This window comes from Dendroctonus ponderosae, unplaced genomic scaffold (assembly GCF_020466585.1).
Source record: "Dendroctonus ponderosae isolate FM_Combo_2020 unplaced genomic scaffold, Dpon_F_20191213v2 Dpon_F_20191213_1, whole genome shotgun sequence".
Taxonomy (NCBI): domain Eukaryota; kingdom Metazoa; phylum Arthropoda; class Insecta; order Coleoptera; family Curculionidae; genus Dendroctonus; species Dendroctonus ponderosae.
The window spans coordinates 59,785,181-59,810,736 of record NW_026017110.1 but is presented as its reverse complement, the minus strand read 5'-3'; the positions used below and the strand labels follow the sequence as shown (position 1 = coordinate 59,810,736).

Here is a 25,556-nt window from a genome sequence, read left to right as displayed (position 1 = left end):
TAGAGCTTGTATATGTTGTTAATAATTTAAAAGGTTTTCAAAATTGCTTTCCTTTGCCTCGTGGTGCCAAAATTTCTCACATGTGAGATTCTTTGGCGAAAAATATGTGATTATCTCAACTTGCTTAAGCTTTGCTTTATCGTGCATTGAGCCAGCGAATGTTTTTTATTGGGTGACTCTCATTAGCCAATGCTACCTTACTTGAATATATCGTCTAAGCTATTTTATGTTGCAATAATGAAGATTTTTACGTTTAATGTCACTCCAGAGAAATTAGATGAGAAGGAATGGTGAGTTGCAACTACCACTATAGCACTAACGATTATTGAGTATTTCCCGTTAATTCCCAATAAATAATTTGCATTCTACATGCTTAAACAGGCCAATTTATTATTACGGCATTGACCAGAATTAGAGCAAGCTTGGTAATTTGTGTCCACTTTGGTTAATTAAAAAGCACGTCAATATATATACAGCAAGTAAAAATTGAGTCTGTAATGCAATGTAAAATTTCCGTGTAATGTTATTGACAGGCGGCTTTTCCGAGGCTGGTTTTTTAAATTGCTGTTCCCATTTCGTCTTCAATCTGCAAAGCACAGGCCAGACATAAAAATAACAGTTTTAATTACAGAAGTGGAAATGTGAAAATGAGATAAGTCATTCAAAATGTGTCTAATCACTAGAACGGACCAAATACGAGTTATCCGCTTCAGCGACATTCAGTTATATTATTCTGTTCATTCGTTTTGTTTCATATAATGCTTCGGAATGTTCGATTCAGTAAGCCTTATGTATCCAGGCCATTTCAATACGATGTTTAAAATGGGCAAATTTACTCATTGCCATGTATATTTTGACGCTCATATTACTATTAAAAAATAACTGTGGACTAATAGGGCTGAGTTCCGCACTGCATGATCGTCTGATTGAAGATTTGAGACATCAAAGATTAAAAGGCCTGCAATTTATCAAAGTCCTAAGGAAAATCAATAGATATATCGATAATCCCGTCACATAAGGAGCGATTAAATAAAAAAAATGGGAGTTATATTACTTACCGAATAGTTCAGCAAACTCTGCCATGAAAATTGAATTGAATCCACGTCATTGGGCAACAACACCACAAAATTGATCGCATAGTCGTTTACTACTCCCTTTTGTACGTAGTATAACTCGGTATTTATGCCTGGAACAATACAGTTTTTATGTGGTTTTTAGTACATAGAGCCAGGGGTGGCAATATTAATGATTGGCCAAATACCGAAATCGTTATCTTTGATTGGCAGCTCTAAAGAAAATAATCATCTTAATATTTGACGAAAAAAAAGTAATAAATCGATCCAAGAGGAAAATTTATGGATCTATATGCTCGACGACAGAAACTCAATGCTCAACTAGTATATTATTAATGGAAATCTCTATAGAGAAGTTTCTATAGCTGACGGCTATTTCCATATTTAATATCAGACGTATTGCCAATTGTGATTTCAACGGCAGTTGCTTCGATAATATGAAATTGTTGTAACACATGCATACACTGAAAATATTTACCCCGGAATTCCACCTTATTTCATGTTCAAGTCGATAAAATGGAACATGGAAATTACTGGAATGATTACTTTTTGCTTGTTACCTTAACTACGTGTATTGTGTATTTTCTAAAGCTGCTAACCAGAAGTAAATAAAACAAGCAATTTTCATTGCATTTAAACCACTCGCTATGCAATCAACTTTTTAAATATTGCGTCGAAAAGGCTCATTTGCCCACTTTGTTTCGCAAAATGAGCGGTTTCTTTGAAACTGGGGTCAGTCCCTTTTGACAAAAAAAATTATACAATTTACTACGAACTTTTTATTTATGAACTTTTGCCAAAATAATTACTTTGAAAATGGTGTAAGTCCACTTTCCTCAAAGAAATACATATAAAAAGTTCAAAATTGTACTACATCATTTCTTTAGCACATTTTTATATATTGTGTGTAACAGCATTGTAAATTACATACACATTTTTATAGTTCCCGGAATTCCGTGTTGTTTATTGAATTACTTTTATATTTATTATAGAGTATATAATTTTATATATGTAGTTTATTATAGAACATAATGTCACTGTAAGCAGTATAGTAATCTGTCGCATTTGTTCACTTATCTTCAATCTTCAAGTTTTAAATTTACGTGTTTTTTTCTGAGTTGCAAAGTCGACTCAAACATCACGCATAGAGAATTAAAAATTCGATTCAGTCATAACAACTCGAGTGAGGAAGGTGGGGGTCAATTAGTAGAAATTCACTCTTTCGTTGTCTATGAAATTAGAAAAATTATCGTTAGTCGACATAAACCCAGAAAAAAGATTCCAAAATCCAATTCGGCAAACACAAAGCTTTCAAATGTCTCCGATCCGGTGTCAAGTCGTAATTGCAATATTTGTTAATAAGCAAGCGTTTTGATGTTTCAAATTGGTTGTCGAGATGCATACATATTGATAAATTTAAATCATAATATTGCAAAATGTTGACTGGTGTTTTTATCGAGCAACGAAATTACGTGGATATTTTAGTCTGTAAATTTAGGGAGTTAATTTAGTTATTAATATAATTATTTTTCAACCGAATTATGGTTGTTTGCATAAAGTTGCAGAGTAATTCTATTAAAGACAAATATTAGGCGTTATCGGTAAACAGATGAAAATAGCTCGAAACTGTTTGTCCATAAATTTATTGCTGTTGGTTGGCTTATGCAGACATGTGTGTTCAACCAATTGATATCCAGAAGATAAATAATAAAAGCAAATCAGCATTTACTTCATTGTATTAATACCATTACAGCATGCATTTAAACAACTATTGACTATAAAATGATACGTCTGGCATTAATTTACACATTTTCGAAGCTTTTAGTTATTTTAACCGAAACTCGCTAATTCAGTTAGGCAATTCAGCCACTCGGTTCGAGTTAATATTCCATTGAATTGAACATGAACCACATTCCATGAACACACCTCTGAAGATGCTAATGATGCGTGCCAGCGAAACGTCAGAGCGAAATTCCTACCCACAATGACCCAATCGTCTCAAATTCGCGAATTCTTCAAACAATGCTTCTGAAAAGCCTTAACAATTCCGTTAATTATTTAATTATTGCTTTAATGTTGCAGTCAGCACAATGATCTGCAATTAATTTAACTTTCCCCCATTTTAAAAAATATTAAATAATTCAGTTTGTATTGAATTAGCAGCGCCACTTTACAGAATGAAATTTTATTTTCCAGTGAAACTTAAAGTGTAGCGTACTGTAAAAATTAATAACATTTCTTCCAAGCCACTGAGCGTCATAATCGCCTGTAGAGGTTTTTTTATTTCACTAGAACATTGTTGTACAAAGGGTATTTATTATGATGGTTAAATAATTACGACGATGAAAACTTCGTGCTTCCAAGCCAAATTAGAGCGAAAATTAATGGAAACTCCAGTTAAATTAAGTTCTCCATTTTCTCCTTGAGCTAATATGGAGATGCAGTTTCTTTGCTTAAGAACTTCAAGTAATCTTTGGCATAAAATGTTGGATTTCACTCGGCTGGTTTAGAAATGGCTCATGTGGTAAAAACCAACGTTTCCAATAGAATCAGAGTCAGAGAGAAAATCAGAGTTTGAGAAATTGCTTTGACCTAAACAGCGTCTTGTCATTAATAATAGAAACAAAATATTAACACAATTAACGGGCTTTCAAAGGCTTCGACCTGTAATTTTTTCCTGGTTAAGATCTTAAATTAAAAAAGTTTTATTGCCAGCAAACCTGAAAATAAAACGGCGAGAGGAACTTCGTGCAAAAACCTAAAGTTAAATTATCAGAATTTTAGTGAACCCCGGCGCTTTCTTTTAATTTTCCGGGAAGTTTCTTTGTACTTTCTTTTATTCGAGTGATATTTGCGACCAGTTTTTTGGAGGTGTTGCTCCGATCTTTTTTAACTTTTACCTCCTTATTGATTGCGGACGCCTAGCAGGGCTCGTAAAATGAACCGAATTATTTTGATTGATCGACTGGGAGAAGTTTTCCAACATATGTGATAGGTATTGATGGTGATTGCCGATTAATGGAATTAGGCCTAGTTTTTCTGAATACTTATGGAATGGCCTGAATTAAAAGAAGATCAAATCCCAACTTCAAAATTAATTCAAAACTCCCCCAAAATTTGAATATATTTTACACTTGCTGAGCCTAAAAGCAGCAGTAAATATTCACTAATATATTGATTGAACTATGTAAATTGTAAATTGAGATCACTTGAACTTTGACTAATTGAAAATTATCAAATACAAAGGCTTCGTTCTCGAGAAGAGTCGTTTATTAATTTCGGGATAGTATTTTGTAAATTAATCCTCCAGTACAACACTCCGGCTGTTGGAACAAGGATTTGATGAGAAAAGGAAAAAGTCTAGAAATGAATTGTTTTTATCACAAGAGACGGTTCGCCCTTTAGCTGAGAGCCGCAAAAAACAGTTTGTAAAAAATACCACCAGGATATTTTTTAATTACTTCCTCAACATAAATCTGCTAATTAGTCTATGGCGTATTAAGGCTGTTTTGTTCTAAAATTATTAGTAACATTCTCCGAAACATAATTTAGTAAAGTGCTTTCAAAATTCGCTTGTCAACTTTACGTTACTCATTAAAAACTTGTGATCTAAATAATGCAGAAACCACAGGTGCTATATCTAGTAAAAGGCTCAGAACATAATCTCAAACTTAAATTAAGAGCGCCGTGACCCGGTAGTGTTTTCTATGGTTTCGTCTAAAAAACTTGTTCGTTTACTTCCTCGGCGGAAATCTTACCAACAAATTCACAGTCGCAATGCTTAGCTGTTTTGCATTCATTCGGAAACTCTAAAGTTTCACTGTTTCTGAAGCTTTTATACAGGTAGAACGCACACTCTTTGCAAACAATGCATTGGATATTTTGGCATAAATTAAGCCGAATGAATATTTCATAAACTATATAATTAAAAACGGAAATAAATCTAGCTGTCGTATTGATTTGTGAAGTAATTTGTGTCTCTAAACCCCTTTTATTTCCTTAGCCATTAAGATTTGGAAACGCCGATTAAGTATGGGATCGCCAACTTAATAGATTTACCAATAAATGTTTTATTAGGTCGTTTTATGTCTGATATCGCATAGAAATTCCCTTTTCCCGGTCTTGTGTTGAATTCAAATCAAACAAAATCCAAAGCAATCGTTAACTAAGCGATAACGCTCAAACAAAATAGTCTAAGTAAGTAGTTTCCGGATCTTGAAACTTCTCCAAAGGGTTCCATAAATTTTATGTTAAGCAATACAACAGTAATCTTTTATTAGTCAGCGATATTGGTCTTTTGCAGGTTCTTTCAACAGCTTTGCGGTTTAATGAATATTTAGCCAACCCGACTGGCGTTTAGAGAAGCAATTTTGATAGAAATTGCTACATAACAGAAGCTGTTAGTATTGTTTTGGGAGTCTGTTTGCTATTTGAACGTTTCCCTTTGTAGCCCAATAAGCATTCGGGATGCCTTATTTCTAGTTATATTGAAACTATCTGAAGACATGCAATCGGGTTTTCCGATGTCCCCGTGGAATGTTTGGGGCTGACTTTTCAAGCAAATGTTTTCGAAAATCTCCTGGAAATTTCCATTCAATATATCGGCTTTAGAATAATAACACAGCTTGGCAAGAATTTCCCATAAAAGATACGATTTGTCAGGAAAGGTTTACTCTCAATTTTATGTGGGATAATTTACGAATAAGCTTCGAATGTATTTAGAATTCACTGCGCTCATCTGCGACGGTTTTATTTCCATTTTTCTCTGATTTTCAACGAATACTAGTCCGAATTGCTTCCGTTATTATTTCAAATTGGAAAAATTCTCCCTGTTCTTTGTTATTGCTGCTGCTCCCCAACTTGATTATGTTTACGCATTCGGCGTGAAAATTATTCCGAAATCATTATCATATTCAACAGGTAAGAAAGCATTTATGGAGGGAAGGAAGGCGTAATCGACATGTTAAAGATCTCCAAGCAGCGAGGAAAATGTACCTTTTTGTATTATTTCAAGAGCGGTTCGATAGACAAATTGTCGCTGCATACAGAGCGATTCAAGATCGAAGAGAGTAAATACTTCGAGTCTCCAATGTTGTTAAAAGAAGGTCTGTAGAAGAAAATAGATCGTCGCAGAGACGCTGATGGTTGATTGTAGATTGCTTCAATCGTTGACAAGGTTTTGCGATTTTTGTCCTTCAATTCTTGCCAAACTTCCATCAAGACATTCAATAAAATCTCTTGGTTTGACTAGCGATTATTTTCCCTCACTTCATCTTTTTTCTTGTTCTCCTTTCTTTCGTAAACGCCTTTTTTCCTGTTCGTGCTATTTCATCTAACTTCAATTTCTCGTGGAGAACTTCGACCTTAAGCGTGGTTCGACTTTTGAAAGTTTCTCAAATATTTTATTCAAAATTGCCAACAGGAAAATATGTCCCTAAATACTCGAACTGTTTGAGTGAGCATCGAGAGTGCAAGTTTTTGAAGTATTTTAGGACTTCGGCAAATATCAATTACTTTATAAACGTTGACATTTACCATATAGTAGCTATCCCAAATAAGCGCCGCCGGATATTTAATAATCTTGTCTATCGGAATAGCTGACATTGTAAGATAAACAGAGAATGTGTCCCCGATATGGAGCGCTGTTCCTTCTATAAATATCGTCACTTAACTTGGTAACAGCATCAAAGTTAATACTTTCCGAATAAGCGGCGAATTATTTTGCTATATTTTTTAATTAATTCGCCAAAGCGCCCAGCTATTGTTCCCGATTTTTCTTCGGGTTTAAAAATGAAAATATTGGGATGATTATCGAAGGGAATTTCTGACAAATAAATTATGATCGAGCGACCTAATTAATCTACGGCCATTTATTTATGTTAGGCTGCTGCATCTCTTGGAGATATAGCTTGCTAATGGCTATGGATTGAACAATGATAAAAACGTGAATGAGTTTAACACCGTCTGATTTATCTTATATTTATCCAGTAAGAATTGCGATCCAAAACGTTATTGAATTAATACATTTTTTACCTTTACGTGTGCATTTTCCGGTGTTTGCCATATATTTTACCAGTCCTCATGCCCGAAAAACATGATGAAAAATAAAGCAGTATCTTACCGTTAGCAGAACGAGTGCAGAGCAAATACATCAAAACCCAAGGGGATTTTTTATTACTTTATCGGCTCAAAATATGTTTACTTTTCATACATTTTTCATCTGGGTAGCAATTGCATACTGCGAGCATCCCATATATTCTGTTTGTATATGCTGTGCTATACCAATTATTATTCAATTTTTCAGTTATTTTTAGCTGTGCTAATAATGTATGATATATTACGTCTCATTGAAAAATTGATTACAAAATTGAGACAGACGAACATCTAACAGTACCTCATTTAATGGATGCATGGCATATTTATCAAAGAAGTTTAATGGCTTTGGAATTAATATGTCATTCTGCAACACTAAATATCAATTTGACTGAGATAAAAAGAGATCACAGGCTGTAACAACAACCCCTAGAGCCAAGTTAATCTATATTACTTTGAAGCTTCTCGGGTTCCGTATTTTGCTTATTACATGCTTTATGCCGTTTTTCAAGAAAGCTTCTAAGCACAGGTCCTTTGTAAACATAATACTTATACCTTTATAAGTCAAATATCTTTGCATGATTTATTACTTGAAGCCTGCTTGTTATCCTTAATGGAAGCGTTGTTTTTATCCACAATAATATGATGTGCAATGTTACGTTTTATGAGTTATTTAGTATTTTTTGCTGTTTGCTTTGATAGTGATTGAGAAACGTTGTAATTGACATTTTGAAATTGAAAAATTGCCACAACGTTAAACACTGACGAGCTGAGGATTTGCAGAAATCTTGATAATGTGATAACAGGATTGTATAAGGCGTGATAACTTAAAAGGGCCCTCAAATTTATTACCAGCGAAAATGCGTCCTTCCTTGCGGCTATTTTAAATAAAAAAGTTGGTGCATATCCCCGGAAAGAAATTAAATTGTTGTTTACTTGTTGGATCGACCGACCCGACTCAATGTGGGACCAAATTAAAAGGGCGTCCATGGAAACAAGAAGCTGCCAAAACGAAGTATCAATTTCCAGACACTGAAGCAAGATAAAGGGAATAGAAAACAAGTCATTAAAATTGGCCAAATGGCAATCTCTCTCTCGACGGGCTGTTAAGGCCCGAATTGCTAACAGAAATTTCTGCAGCGCGGAAAATTGCCTGTAGATATAATTAACGAGGGCCAAAGGACGTATTTTGTCACTCTCAGAAAACCTTGTTAATGTGTTATTTCATAATTATTGCAGATTTGTGTAACAACGGATTTTCGGCTAAGGGTCTTGATTCCTTTTTATGATACCCCCATCCTGTCGGTTGCTGGGAAAATATTTGCTCACGTCATTCTTTCAATTTATCATTAACTTAAAACTGCTAAAAACGATCGTAAAATATGTTGAACGATACATTTTTAGCACGTTTCTCTACTGCTCGAACTGCCTTAAGCTTTTGCTTTCAGGAAATAAATTAAATATTCAACCATCTCTCAAAAGGTGAATATTAAATACACTGAAATAATCAATGGAAATTTACATCAGTCTTTTGAAACAACGCATTATGTATAATTAAATATTCATAGTTGCTGTGATTGTATTAAAAGTCAGATAAAACAATTGCAAAATGGCAAAAAATACCCAATATGAAAACACTCTTAAAATTAATATTAAAAAGGAACAACCATGCAGCAAATTTGTGTGCAAGTCAAATGCGATCCGAGAAAAGTCGAAATTAGTCGTCCTTCTGATTAGTTCTTACTTCCAAACTAGAAAATCTGAAGCTGAATTGACTCAAATCTCAAAAATGGGTTTAAAGGTTTTTCTATCTTTAATTTAGCAAATATGGACACTTAATTTCGTTTTGTTTCAATTGATTAATTCTGGCTTGAGAAGCTAGTGTTTAAGCATGTAATAAAACTTTTAATTTTTCGAAAGTTGGCAATTTCCGAAACGAAGCTCTTTAAAACCCAACAAAAGCTCTTAACCTGCTGGCAGAGAATATCAAATTCCTGTTCAGTCCACAACCAGACTGTTAATATAGTAAGATATTAAGCAGTATAAATTATATTGCCAACCACTTTGAGCAAGTTTAAAAGCCCCCCTATAATTAGGAGCGAACTTTCCGCGAAGTTCCTATTGGCCCATTCAGGTTAATATTAGCAATTCCATGTCTGTGTTGACAAATAATTTTTACCCGAATACATTTCCAATTTCCCACATTTCGATCATTTTATCACGCATGCGAAAACGTTTGGTTTTCTCTTGATTTTACCACCTTTTTCAGGACCAAAAGTATTAGCTTTTTCATGAAGCAATGCAATGGCAAGTTAGGCAAAATTTAGCCGCTGGTTGCATCTGTTTTCATTCATTAGAGAAACCCAATCCTTTGTTGAAAATAGGATTACGCTAATGGATGGTAGAAGGTTGCTCATACTAAATTCACGCAACAATATTCTGCATTTTGCAGTTTCAAGTACAACCGCACTTTGAATATAAACATTAGTTTGTCTAATCTAAACGCTAATAATTAAGACCTAATTCCATTAATGCTTCAGTGAGGCATAAGGCAGGAAGAAAATCAAATAAAATAGAAAGCCCGCTATTGTAAATCAATAGACGATAATAAAAAACTAATTAATCATACTTTGTGTAAGGGATCTCTTCAATTTTTCTATGATCAATATAAAACATGCTTCGTAGAATTGTCAGGCCAAGGCAACAAATCAATACTTTATAGACATAATAAATAGAACAAGTGTTTCCAAGTTTAGAAAGCCTCCAATAAATTCTAATCGATTTTCGATAAAAATAAACGTTAAACAAATATAATCAAGAGTGTTTTCTCAAAGATAAGAAAATCTAGCCATACTCGGGCTCGGCTAGATTCCATTGTTATGCTTTATTCTTTGGCTCTCGTGGTTTATGCCAGAACCATCAATATATAAATTGGCACATCAATACTGTACAAACATAAAACGATTTACTGTGTTCTGATGTGGCTGCCCAATGACTCAGTATAGGACGAGAAGTTTATTTAGGGTTTACCCGTAGATTTTCGATAGATTTTGCACGATGGAAACTCACAGGATCACTTAGGATTCGCGTTCAAGTCATCGTATAGGATGGACGTGATATACGAGAACAGAAAACGCGATCGAGATTCGGGGATCAAAAATTGTTCCAGACAAAACTTTAATAGTTATAGTAATAAGTGAAGAAAACGCCTCTTTTTGTATGCATTCAGTAGGGAAAAGTATTTTTTATAAATGGAAACGTTTAGATTTTCAGTCATCAGGAAATTTCCAGGAACGTTGCAAAAAGGCGTCTGGCTTTTCTGATGAAAACTTGACTTTGGTTTACGAGGTTGCGTTTGCTTATTTATTAAATAACTAACGAAGTGAGAGAGTACCGTTTGTACTATTTTGTGTGGCCAAGTTTATTCTACAATAGTGCAGCATGGCATCATCAGGCAATTTCCAAGACATTTGCAAAATCGCGTCTGGATTTTATTGTTATTTTTGTACGGTATTATAATTTATTTCTCTGCAACTTGCCAAGTGAGAAAGTCACTTTAAATGCATTTTATAACACAGGGTGTCTTTTCTATGCGTCTTGGGATTTTGCGTGTTTTTAAAGAGGCCACAGTTTGACATGCATTTCCTCATGAACTTGCAAAGTCAGAAAGTCACATTTGTAGAGCCGAATCTGTTCTATAAGTGGAAAATGTTCCGATTTCCACTTATGTTTAGGAAACTTTCAGGATGTTTTTAAAAATGTGTGTGCATTTTGCGCTTCTTGATGCAGGCCCAAGTTTAGCAGTTATTTCTTAAGCAACCGGTCAAGCTAGACAGAGACTTTTGTATTAATTATCTTGGGTATAGTCAGATTTATAAGAAGTAAATTTTCGTTTTTGAGTCGTCATCGAACTATTTCCCAGATTTAGAAAAAAATCTTATTTATATATATACACCGGCATTTATTTTAACAGAAACCAGTGAAGTTGCAAATTTCTTTTAACATTTATTCTGTAGGACAAAGTGTTTCCTATTTATTGAAAAAGTTTCAATTTTCAGCCATTATCGGGCTAGTTTCAAGATGTTTCTTGACATATTTTGGAAAATGTTTCAGGTATTAATAGTTAACTTTTTCATGACTTTTTTAGGGCAAAGGATGTTTGAGAACTTTTTGAATGTGCTTGTGATTTTGTCGATTGTGCTCTACTAAAAAGCATCAATTGGTGTATTTTCTCAATTATTGCTAGTTAAACAATTTAAAAAAAATCTGTTACAATCATGTACACATTAGGGAAATTGGCGGAGATAAAAGAAAGCTTTTTCTTCTTAATTTGCATTTAATTAATTAACGCCGGGCGCATTCGTATAATTTGCCTAAAATCACGAAGTTTAGTGTATGGAACTATGAGAGGATACGTTCCATTGAATCCAACACAATTGAGATTAATTTGGCTTATCATAGTTGACCAGCTGCGATACAAGCTTTGGAATAAAGGCATTGTTGCAGAGCAAATCTCGTTATGAACATCACATACTTATGAAACCGTTGATTAATTCCGAACCTCAAGCATTCAAATCTCCAGAATCGATAAATTCGAATGCGGGAAATAAAGCGAGTTTTAAAGACAAACCGAACAAAATCTAGCGGAATAACGCGAGTAAACATCCTCCGACCTGAGCAATGAGCTCTGTAAACCTATCATATCCAGATGCGCACCCAACTATAAGTTCCTGAAATGTGTTCTCAAAGTTTATCACCGAAAATTGCAATTATAATTTGCGCAAATTCACCTGCAATTTGCTCCTTTAGAATTTACGATTCTCGATTATTTGGCGATTTGGAAATTTCAAAACTAAAACTGATTCACTTGATATATTAGCGGTTTGATTTAGGGGAGGACTGGACACAATGGGACAGCGGGGTGTAACTGACAACTTACTTTCTTATTAAGCAGGATGAAGTGCCTAGACATGACACACACTGCAACAGAACGTGTTAAATTCGTTCTCACTGCTCTTCATCGAAAACACCAAAAAATCTTCTTCTGAACTTCTACTAAAATTCTTCACTTCCCTGCTTGCATTCAGATGAAACGATGTACGCCACCTACGCTGAATGATACAAAATTCACTTTTCCTGGTGCTACCCGGCCTTCCCCTATATGCAAAAATTCGCGGTTTTGTGGATTTGTTTGAAAATTTAATTAAAAATAAAATCAGTGCCGGGCAAAACATGAATAGGTGCTGATATCACGCCTCAAATGTGCAAAATAACAAAATTAATAAACTTCCAGGCAATTAACACGTATGTAAGGTAGCTGAGTCTATCTAGCAGTGTATAATGCCCATTGTGTTTATTGTTTTCCAAAAGTAAACGGCAAAGCGACATGGGGCTTTGTTGTTTGACGCCAAGGGAGATAGGACGAGCTGCGTCAATAATTTGCAATGAGTAGATCGGTACCTACTGTAAGAAACTGAATTACAATCTCGATTTAACGAATAAAAAACATCATTTGTCTTCAAAATTTTCTAGTTTTTTCGCAAATGTCCTCACCAATTTGTAAAGGAATTATTCAATTAAAGTCTGATTGCAATGAAGAACCTAAATAGTGGAAACAAAGCTATAAAACAACTAGAGTTAGCTAGTCGTCATTGGCTCCAAATAACCCAATCTAGTTAATCCAGGATTGATTGGGGACGCTGCAAGAATCCTCATCGCTGCACAATTCATTAAGTACTTTTGCAGTTTTTCACAGAATTCTCTATACATCTCAGTACTAATTGGTAAAATATACTAAGAGTTGTATGCAGCGAATATAAGCAAATTGTCATCACTAAAAAAGCTACGTGCATCTGGCGCTTAGGCGAAAGGTTAAAACTATTTAATTTAACACTCTTGAAAAGTTTGACGAGCTAAATAATTTCTCTAAGTACAGACTCTCATCAAACAGAAAAATCACTATATGTACAGTTTTTTTTCTTGCAAAACTCTCAAAGTTTTGGCTCAGAGTTTCATCACTCAGTAACTCGAGAATCTTTGCTCCTAACTTCTTTAATTTACTTCTTCATTGAAATAAAGCCAGTGCATTCCGTACATTGTTAAGGCATGCTGCAGGAAAATTTAATAAAGAGCCACTATAAAACTGGGTTTAAGTGTGAAGTTACATTAAATTTAAGGAATCTCAGGTTTTTAATGTCCTACTTTTATGGCTGCCTTTTACTTTGAAACAGGTAGGTAAACTACATCTAAAGGTCTCGTTTGAAACCGCAAAGGGAAAATATTTACTGCAACTTAGATTTTTCCGGGCAATTTTTCCTGCTATTTTGCATAACTCTGTTTATTTAGTGTTTATAATTATTCCTTTTGTATTTACGACGACGCAAATTTTCTAGCTTTACATAATTCTTCAACAACCTTGCCTTTTGTTTTCGATTTAAATTAACAAGCGACCAACGTTCCTTCATTGAGTCATTATTTAGCATAAGCGGCATACGCGATATAATTTCTATTGCTGAAAGCGGATTTGCAGTGAAAACAATATCCGACTGGAATAAACTACAACAGACGCGGATTTTCCGGATTGCCATTTTTGAGTACCTACCTGGTGAACGAGATTTTTGCCCGCTTTAGCTTTGGTGCGGCAAAGAAAATATAATTTTCCAGTTTTCATAGAAACGCATTCGCGTATTTAAAAAGCACTTAGCAAAACTCCCGGTAACAAATCCCGTGCTCCCGTGCTCGGTAAAGGAAGAAAAGCATAATTAAGTTCAAATATTTACGTTATTATTACATAGCAACCATTTCGCCCGTTTAGGGAATTCATCATGTTTATTTCCTCACATCAAGAGAGAATTATCAATTTTTTACTAACGGAAAACACCGAAACAAACGCCTCTAAACGAAAATGCCAAAAGCTTCGACTCCTTCAGAACGATATGAACTGCTTAACCAGATAACCGGAAAGAGGATTATCAGTGTCGTACATTTTTGTTTTTTCCAGCTAAGGAGGAGTGAACTGAATCACTTCTGCATATTTAAAGCAAATGCATAAATTGCGAAAAATAAACACAGGATACTCCATTGAAATGCGTTTGCTCCTATATGATAAATGCCCCATTAAAAATTGCTAAAAACTGAAAAAAACTCTAAGCAAAGTTAAAGAAAAATAAAAATCCTTAGGAGCAAACAGCGTCATAAAATTTAATAAACTTTCTCAAAGTCCTTAAAAGAATTGCCCCGCTCTGTGTTGATCTCAGAAATAAAAATGAATTTAATGGCACTCACCCAGCAACTTTCGAACATCTTCTTCGGTAATAAAAAAGTTCATGTGAGCACGTGTCTTGCCGTAGAGCAATACGATCGCCGACAAGAGCGACAAAGTGAGGGCTCTAAGCCGCATATTGTTACATCCGGCGTCGGTTTTGAGAGCACACTGAGCTTTGAGCCTCCGCAAAAGCGTCGCGACGGATAGAGCGTTGTAAACATCACTTCTGGGGCGCATTCGACAGGTCGAAGTGTCCACGCATACTCGACAATTATTGTTATTGTCCTTTTTTCGCCATTTTTTTTTTAATCCCCAACAACAGTTTAATTTATTTTTTATTTAATTAAATTTCAACTACTAAAATCTCTAAAATTGAGCCTAAATATACAAGATCAGGAAAAAACACCGCAGTCACCGGTTCGTGTGGTACCATAGTACCATCGAAGTAGTACCAACAAGAATAAACATTCAACACACCATTTCGTTCAGAAATGTATCTTTCAGTTTCCCTCCATCAAGCTAAGAAAAGCAAGCTAGCACTGAATAAATCTATAAATCAGCAAGCTGATTAACGGCAAAAATCAGTAAGAAGATAAGATCTTACAGAATTTACTTGAATAAAATTAAATTTCGGATGTTGACTGGCAAGCTGACGTTCGGCCAACTTGTCCCCCCATCTCATGTTTCGCGAAAAACTTTATAACGCGTTATTAATAATGAATATTTTTTTCCAGTTGACAAATTTTAAAGCGAACATTTATATCAACCCCAGTTTGCACGTGTGTAGTAAATTTGCGTCGTTTTCATATCAAAAAAATTGTCAGAAACCGGCTACCATCTCTTGTAATGAGAATATTTTTTAGATGCTCATTGGTATATTTATATCCGAGTAAATTGGGAAGGAAATGTGAGCGCAAGCAAATTTAATAATAAGAAGATTGAAACTTTTAGGAGTGAAATGTTATGACAGCAAGGGGTCTTTTTAAAGAAAATTTGAAAGATAATACGCCCAAAAGCCGAATCAACTTTGCTCTTTGAATAATCTGAAATATTTACAGATTTTTCCTCATTTTTTGATGTAATATCTCGATGTTCCTAAAAATATGGATAAAACTTCATTACGATTTTCCAGCTTTTCAGTAACACTCCTGAACCCGTACATATCATTATTTCATGCAGCAGCTTTGAAAATCGAGAAACTCATCAAATTTACGTGAGCGAAGCCCAATAAAACTGGAGCGATGCACTGGATTAATATCAAATGCCGGGGGAACGAGAAAACACAAGAAATCACGAATTCCAATATGATTAAAAAATATTTATCGATTTGTTGACAGGCGGCACTGCGGCAAACAAGTGCATTATAATTTTATTTTGTGAATTCTTATTGTTTACTCTTCCAATGTTCAATAGAAGCTGCAGGGTGTGATAGATAAACAAAATTTACAATCGATAATTTAATAATCAACTGATGATTTAAGCACAAATAGATCAAGGTTTTATTAAAAAATTGCATCAGCAAACCAAAAATTTAAAATGTTTACAAATGTTTATCTAAACTGCTCAACAAAATGATCGTTACATAGCAAAATTTGCCTTGCACTTGGAACTGGATTCTTTAAAGCGATTTGCTTTTTGTTTGAATCGTTGATGAACTCGATTTGTTTTATGTTAGTCAATGTTTCGGTAAAAGTTAAGCACCTCGGATAAATTTTCTACAGGGGATGCAAATGAAAAAGTGCAAAATTTTGAAAAGTTCATCATGCAAGTTGGCCAAAAAAGCTTTTTTGGATATGAACGATCTGATTTTTGTTTGAATCGTTGTTGACCCGATTTGTTTTGTGTTAGTCAATGTTTGGCAAAAATTAAGCACCTCAGATAAATTTTCTACATGGTGACAAATGGGAAAATGCTACATTTCGGAAAGTTCAGCGTGCTGCTAGTTGGATAAAAAAGTTTTTTTTCATATCTGAACACCAAAAGTTCAAATATAAACCCAATGTCTCAAAAAGGTTTATCAATTTTTCACGAGTCTTGTTTCTTTACATTGTGGTCTCAAAAAATGAACTATTGGTCTTGCAGCGGTAACGTTTCTGCTCTTGGTCCGATTTTCACGATCTTCTGCTCATGTTGATGCTAAAACTTCATAGACAATTTAAGAGAAAAAATATCTTTTCCAAAATCAGAATTTCACCCGAAATCTCTGATCTCTGAAGTGAAGTTTACCCTCAAAAATTTCTTTCATTCATACAACCCTGTACATATATTTTTTTGCAAATGGACTGCTCAGTTTTAGCTGCGATTGCGATGCTTAGATTTTGCTAATCTGTTCAACAATTAACATCGCTAGGTATAAAAGTGGATTTTTTGAGACTACTGTAGCAAAAATGATGAGATGAGATGCGCGAAAAATTAAAACAAAATTTTGCCGAGACATGAAGTTTTAATTCTTAATCTTACTGTCTGATGTTGAAATACAAAACCCGTTTTTATCCAACGGAGAGCATATGGAACTTTCACCAAGTTTGCATTGTTTCATTTGCCACCTTGTAGAAACTTTACCTTACCCACCCATTTATTGCACAAACAGGCACTAATTGAAAAAGAATTGCACTAGATAACGCTTCAAACAGAAATCAAATCTCTAGTCCAAATTTGTCGATGTGACTTCGATTTTGTTGAGCAGTTTATTTTTGTTTAAATTATAATATCAGTCTTAGAAATTCAGCCCAATTACCTGCAAACTTTTCTTGGTGCATTAAAGACGCTCCAAGAGGCGTTTGCTATTGATAAGACTAAATATGGCGATTTTTTTAATGCACTCTATCCGTTTATGTTTTTTAACTCGAATATTTTTTTGATACGACTAGTACTTTATTGGTGTTTCAATTAGGCTGTTACTATTGGCAGATGCCTAATTTAACAGCAGCCTTTGGCCCATTTCCACCATGAAATAAATTGGTATTACAGCAGGTGCTGAACGTGCTAACGACTATGAAGCAGCAGAAGGTTGGTACGATACCTCTGAGGAGAAAGTCTTCTAAAGTACTTTCTTATCAATATGGAATTGAAAAACGTTTCAATGTGTCAAGCTCTATTTAGATCAACTCTTTTTAAGGTGCAAATAATCAACCTAAGAAGCTTCTAACTGCTTAATAAATCAGGTTGGAGTAAGACTTTTAATTCTCGTCAATCGCATTTCCAACTGACATTTTGCAAAGAGTTCAAATAAAACCACCTCAAATAACGTTAAGGTAGAAGTAAAAATTAACCACTCACAAAGTAGCATTTAAATTTCCCTGACCCCGCATACAATTATGATCTTAAACCATTAAGACCGAAATGTCACAAATTATCAGCACAATGCACAATACGAATTAGGAGAAATGGAAATTTGTGGCAGCTTTGTATTCAAATTTTCATTCATTGCAAATAGGAAGAAACGATTAAAATCGGAGAAAGCTTTTTGAAGACTCAATTAAAATATTTGGGTAAAGCCTACGACGATGACTGTTCTTGGTTTGTGTCCGTAATGAAATCATTTTACGTTTGAATGATTCATTCAAAAGTCATATTTTCACTTTCCTGTTTCGTTCATACCGGATGAACTGCAACTCACACATTTCAGCGATCACACTGCATAACTGAAACTCGATTTATCGGGAATCAATCTCGAATAAACAGCCACACATTTCCCCAATTTCCTCCAGCCTTTTGTTCTCTTCAGAAACGAACCGAAGAGTCTGATGTTCAATTTGTTTCAGGGTCACCTTTTTAGGTGGATTCAAGGCCAATGCCTGAATCTTATTATTTGAAAAGAAAGTTTGTTTTCAATCAGCATGACAGACTGTTACCTTCACCTTGTTCGATGTACCCGATAAAAAAATTACCAGTCATCATTCGAAATTTATTTTTCCCCTTTTTATTCAAATTTAAATCAACTAAATGTAAAATAACTTGCCATATGTGAAAGCCTGGAAACCAAAAATGTAGCATCGATTCCTTGATTCTCAGTAGCAAGGCTAATTTCACATAAAAAATTAGGTACATACTAAGATTTCGATAAATAGAAAATACTAAAATGTGATTCAAATTTTAACTCATTTTAGTTATTGGAATAATCCATTTCAGCCTCAAATCGCCAAAAAGCAATTTTCCAAACGTTGTCAATGATGTAGCATAAACAGAGAGTTGATAATTAATATTTGGTAGTTAGTGTGGATTAAACGTAGAGAAGGGTTGACTTTTGAAGCCAAATTTTAATTGCTTCGAAATCCTTCGAAGGGTAACTGGAGAAGGTTATTTAGTTCCGCAACTATGCTGTTTGGGTGGAAAAATTGAAGTTTGCACGTGTAGAACTTAATGTCTAGTTAGTTATAAATATCAGCGTCATAGTAGGAAAGTACATAACAGTTAAATATTGGGAATTATTGAAGAACACAAATAAATTTATGCAAAACCATGTGTGAGATGCAGAAATTTGACCTGACACACTTTGAGCACAAAACCGAAATTATTTCTCAAGATGTACTAGTGCAGGTATTGTAATTACACCAAAAGTAATCGGCTTTGCCATCATAGAAAATTGGGCACATATAATATGAGAATAATTACAACTTTCACATATATTTAGAAAGAGTGAGATCAATATAAACCACTATCAATTAATCCATTTGAGAAGTGCATTTTCTGCTTATCACCCACAATTAGTTGTGTTCTAATTACAACTCTTAATAGTATTTATTCAGATCTGAGTCAATGGCGTGAAGGTATGTCAGCTATGAGGATAGCGTGTTCAAACAGCAATATTTTGATCATTATACCTAATTAATATGTATAATGCATATGTTCCAAGTATACTGCTTATTCAACATAATTTTTTGCCAAGTGGTTTCTGCAACAAGCAACTATATATCAGGAGCCAAGAACATTTTGCTAGGCAAATACATGTATCGCATTTTCCGTCTAGGTTTTTTGCCGTTTGGGTGGATAAAGTAGAAGAAACTAAACAGTTTATACAAATTTAGTGGTAATCAATAGGACAAATTTATTGCAAATGATAATTTCCAGAAAATACTCAAAATGTGCTGATTTTGCCATCTCAAACATCAACAGCAACAGATACAAATTAAAACTAGATAGTGAGAACTTTTATGGTCAGTGAATCAAAAACTTGTTTTCCCGAAAAAAAAATATGTATATGGTGCTACTCTTCTTTTAAAAATCTTAGAGTGCCTTCAACAATAAACTTTCTAATGCATTTAATAATCCACCGTAATGAAATACCGAACCAAATTTTAATAGGCTGAGAAATTGGGTTTTTTCTTTGAAACGAAAAATACGCAAGCTCATAAAATGAATATATAGGGTGTTTGTAAAATGTCTATACAAAATCCTCGTATAATCGTGCACATAATAATTAGCTATATTTTGTTACTCTTTCGTTTCTTGCGTTTCTTCAATATTCGACGTAATTTCCTTTAACATCCCTGCAAAGAGTAATCGACGTAAACAGTTAAAATTAATCGTAGCCATCAGTTCTTCATTAGTTCTGGATTTTAGAGGCCCCTTAAAAAATGATCAAGTGAAGTCAAATCCGGTAAACTCCGATATCTTAAGAAAAACTGCCTTTTATCAAGAGACCGTTTTCTCATAAAGCACGTGGAGTCACAAAAATCTGGTCATAAATAATCGTAAAAAATATGGCAATTTAAATAGGATTCGCATATCTGTGACCTCGCCCTCTTCAATGGGAATCGAAAATGTTAACGGTTTCAGTTCTTCCCCGATACGAGATTTCGTTCAGCCAGTGAAATTAAAAGCAGTTTTTTTAATCGTGATATTTCGGAAACCGTCCACTTTTGGATTAACATTTGAAATTTTACAGACAATCTCTATAACGCGCAAGTTAAATACCAGTTATCGCAGTTTCATCAGGAATCTATTGGTATGTCCAAACTATCAAATAAATAATGTTATATCCGTTTAGCAGGCGAACCAAAACAACCCGGATAGATTGCAAAGAGAAAATACAAATCAGTTTAATAAGTGATACCACAAAGCTACTGAAAAACACTTTCTCCTGAATGAGGCACCACAATTTCTTTTGGTCTAGTTTTTAGCTAGAACCACGCTCTTGCTCATTAAAACTTTACATGAATTAATTAAAAATGCAATAAAATATTGAAATCCATAATTCGGTTTTAATGATGATGTGTTGCTTCCGGTCGTGGCAAGTTGCATGAATAATGTGGACATCGATGAAGAATTGGTCACCCACTCATCTCTGGTAGTTGTTTTCAATTAAGCGTAAAGAAAACGTAGATAAAATGACGAGAAATAAGTAGTAGGACCTGAAAATATGAAAGTACTAATCAATGGTTCCAATGCGATGGTACTTCTACACAACCCGCTGGTGAAGTGCCTGTCACGGCAAAAGAACAACTAATACACCAGCTTGGGGGAAATCTGGGTCACGTTAGTATCCGTATCCTATATGATATTATTCTTTTAGTCCAGGTAAATCGGAAAAACATTGCGGTTTTATTTCGGAAACAGTTTTATTAGCAGACGCAGACGAAGCGACAAACTCAATTAGGAGCAATAAAACTACCAAAATGCTGTTCCTTTCCTATCCACAAAAATATATACTTCTAAGGGTCGTAGACGACGAAATGTTATATGTAGCTGATACTTCCAAAGAGAATGTAGAGAAATTAGGGATAAATTCAAGTTAAAGAGCCGGTGAGACAAATTATAGCCTTAAAACGTTCCTCAACCGGACTAAACATGTCCACTGGCCTTGACTTGCCGCTTCCTAGCAGATCATATTTTGTTGATTTTTAAACTTTCTACTGTCTACCGATTGTTATTAGATGAGCCGATTGACACCTAAGTTGGCCTTCAAAATTTTGCAGTTTTTTTCTTCATTGACACCTATATTTATTTGGAATACTATAATTTACATTGAAACCAGGTTCAGTATTCCATAGCTGGCAGCTATTAGAAGAAAGCGTCTCGCTATTTCCTTTCAATGAAGATGCAATTTCTAAAATGTCCACCGGCTGGCTGTACCTAATTAAAACATTTACACTTCCCTGGCTAATTACTGCAAAGGTTTCTCCCGAGTGATTTAAACACTGACCTAATGAACAGCAATCGCGATTAGTACAACCTGTTATGGACAGTTTTCAATCGAACTTGAATATCATACATAAATATAGATTCTATAATCAGTCTGACCTGGCCTACTATCTCGTTCTTCTGTATCACTTTCTTCTTTCTATCAAGATTATTATGTTTATTTATTATGCTCGTTATATTTTTGATGCTGTCCAAAGATAATCATTTGAATCGCGGCATTGATTAAATTTGACGCAACTAATTGAAGTGGAAAAACGATCAGTTTTACAACTTGACCTGTAGTTTGTTGTATTTTTTATCATCTTTTAAAGAAGCTCAGATCGATACGTACATGATTAATCACCGATTTGGACGGCGAGAATTTAGTTTCGAACCTCAACAGGTATTTGCAATGGGAATAACCAATTGATATGGAATTTTGCCAACTTTTCTTGCTCTGTTCTAATTTTTGAAGTGCGGCTTGATGATGACAAAAAACTCTTGCTGCCTGCATCAGCAATAAGAGCAATATAAAATTATTGCAAGCGAACTATTTTATCATCTTGTAAGACAATAAGGCAAGAAAGTTCGGTTCCGAGCTTGAACAATGAAAAGACCTACATAAGACAATTCAGACCTACAACAAGCATTTTTCGCTTGGTTATTTATACACAACATATGTTAAGCCTGTGAGATCTACTTGGGCTTCAATAATCACTAGGCTGATTCGATATTTGCTTAATTCGAAAATGCATGTCTTCGCAAATGTTCGCTTTATATTTGAGTGAGTCCGAAGAAAGTTCCTTTCAACTGATCTTATCCGGTTTTAATGTACAATATTCAATTACAATTATTGCTGCTGTAAATGATAGTTTCACTTGTAATTTAAATTTGGTGCAACGTAGCCAAATGGAAAGAAATCTATCTGATTCTGCCTGTGTAGAAACTATAGAGGGTGTTCGATATGACAGGGATTCTACTTAAAAGGTCAAAAAATAATGTCACAAGTTCTATAAAAGTTTGCCGAAATATGAAAGCTGATTTTATTTGCTGTTTTCTTTGGCAAAACGGCTAATTTTTGGGAAATTAGTATATCAATAATAGCTCGTTTCCATGAAGTTGTAAAATTTATGTACATAATGACATAAATTGCAGTAACATTTTAAGTTTTATTGCAAGGGATAATAGTTTCATAACAAATTTTCAAAGCGGCGTCTTTCTTCTTTGGAAATATTACTTATTCTTAAGAAGTTGAGACGCTCTCTAAACTTTGCAAAATATTACCTCGTTCATCGCACAACTGTAAAAAATTACCATTTGAGATAGTGCCAAAAGAAAAATCGGGTTTAAATTGGGTAACTTAGAAGCCCGTCTTATGCACCTTTCCGGAAATGTTTGCTTCAAAAATGTCGAACCGCGACATTATCTGTCCATGGTGGCACATCTTCCAAGAGATCTGGAACGATTTTTTTTTTATATCTCACTGTTGAATCTTGGAGGCATAAACTTTGGTCCAACTGCGTGATTTATTATGGCTGCCAGTGAAGACTTTCTGTAAAATTTGATTGATTTTGTGTAAAATGCGGATTTTTATCAGCTCCTGTATGCTCCTAGAATAATCACGTCCAAATTTGGCTTCATATGCGAAAATCATTTTCACAAAATTTCAGTCATCATTTTGTTTTTTTATCCTACTGCACCTATCAATCGATCCACGTGATTGCCACGACTTAAAGCCAGAACCTTTTAAAAATGATCCTGATCGAAAACTTCATGAATTGAACTTTTCGAAATATTTTCCTTTGCAGCAATTAATCGCACAATAAAGTTCGGGTCTTCCCCGACAGCATTTAACACACAACCTGCAACTACTTCTATTCGTGTCCATCAAAGACTTTTGTCTTGAAAAAGTCAAATTCTCTTGGTTTTCTATGGAAAACCGTAAATGTTCACCATATAAACAATTTCCGCAATTGTCACCAGCTACACCATAGAAATAATGCATATCCGAAAATACATTTTTATGGATTTTGAGACTAAGACAACAAACGCAAATAAATAAAATCAGGAAGCAAATAAAAACAAAAGTATAGCAAATATGTTGAGCGATTTTATCAGGCATTAATTATTGGCTAATCAAGGCATAAAACTTGATAAATCGTGCAAATGGGCTTTTAAAAAAGCGTAGACTGTAACGAATTTTAGTAGCGAATTTCAGGAAATCATCGACTTTAATATATAAAAGGGAAAAGAATGTCCGTCCCATTCTACTCGTAGCATAGTAAAACTTTCTCTTGTGGAACTTTAGTAGGAAAGAAGCCATAAAGGGGGTCACGACTTGACATTGAATGCCCACAGAAATGAGAGAACCAGTAACACCAATCGCGTCTTGCCAAAATGTGCTACTACTGATACGAGAGATCAGCGCAATAAGTAGCAAAATCCTTTGCATCAAATCGAATATTTGAGTTACAGCACAAATATTTCATACTCTTAGCGTATTTTTTATTGTCGTGTCCAACGGCAAAAGAAGCGGTGTGTAAACCACCATCCAAGCCCTAATTTAATGCAAGAAACGAGTCCATTTATGTAAAAGTAACCCAGCTCCGTTAGAGGAAATTAATGATAACTAAAAACTAGATTTAGGTTGTACACGAATCGAAAAAAACGCATCAATCCGCCTTCATGAAATTCTTGAAACGCATCGTGCGGTTTGACCAATTCCACGCAAAATTTAACAAATCCTCTTCGACCGAATGGAGGTCACTGATGTTTGCAGTATTTATTGAATTACAAAAAATTATTGCCTAAAATTCATATAAACTAGTCGACTACAGTCGGCTAAATCGACTTCCCATTATATTCACGCAGCGAACCCCTTCGGGGTTCTAATTCAGCATTTTCAACACCACCAGAGAGGTTTATACATGTTGCAGCCCCTGGCAGGAGTCTGAAAAAATATTTGGTTGCCATTCAAATTAAAAAACATTAAATTCCCTAACTTTAGTTAAAGCCTTTTAAAAGATATTATGTTGCATTGATGGAAAGTTCAAAAATTTTCGTCATTTAGCGCGTCAATTACCATGAAGTAATTGCTAATTCACAGTACAAAGAGGTGCTAAAAAAGTTTCATAACCAGCTTAACGTGAAACTATATCTCATAATATGCAACTATTTTTGTACATTGTATTATCTTGGTTTGAACATTAGAAAGCTGTTTATGTTGGTGTTATGCAGTGGTAAACGAAGTCATCGCTATTGATCAATATAGGGGTACCAAATTGTCGCTACAGGGTGCACCCACTGAGCGCAAAAAAATCATCAATCTCATGCTGCAGGTAGGAATTAAGGTAAATAAACCAGCACGTAACTAACTCCTTTCAGGAAAATTAATTATGCAGTTAACGTTGCTGGCAAGATGGCAAAGACTACTGGAAATAATCTATCACTTTATCTACCAGGTGATACTGTATTCTAGTGCAAGATGAACATGGCAGATGTTTCGTAAACGCGAAGGCACTTAAATTGTATTTCTAATCAAGCAAAAAAATAGGTCATAGAAAGTTGTCGATGGATCATACTGTACAAATCGAAAACATCAAGCTGTATATTATCTCAATTACAAATATGTCCCGGTGGGTCATATGTAAAATTTTAAATGACGCAAGTTTTGTCGCATAACTTTCACTGTTCGGTTAAAATCATGAACCCATATCGTTGTACCCGGATATGAGAAAGTAAGGAATATCGCGTATTATGGAACAATGAACAGCCACTGGGGCCTGTAAAGAATTTAGATTTCTACAAGGCATTGCAGTTTGGTTAGTTATTCGAGAAATTAGAGAAAATTTACGAGCTTTCATTAATATACTTTGATAGTCGGTTTACTTATAAAGGTTTTCAGGTGTAAATATGCAGAATTCGTATGTTCCACCAAATATTAATCAAACACATCATCTAGGTCAGTACTCGATTGGCAAAATCTATTGAGCAGGCGAAGAGCT

The 25,556-nt window shown here is 34.6% G+C and overlaps 1 protein-coding gene across 1 annotated transcript in view; it reads right to left on the bottom strand.

The window, feature by feature from the left end:
* Nucleotides 1–14,591, bottom strand: part of LOC109532849 (tyrosine-protein kinase Drl) — a 52,449-nt gene extending 37,858 nt beyond the window's left edge. Inside the window, exons 1-2 of the mRNA XM_048661218.1 lie at nt 14,451–14,591; nt 1,059–1,186 (exon numbers count right to left, since the gene is read on the bottom strand). Coding sequence (XP_048517175.1) covers nt 1,059–1,186; nt 14,451–14,565 — 243 coding nt within the window. The 5' untranslated portion in view covers nt 14,566–14,591. The remainder of the gene's footprint in view (nt 1–1,058; nt 1,187–14,450) is intronic.
* Nucleotides 14,592–25,556: the final 10,965 nt, after the last annotated feature.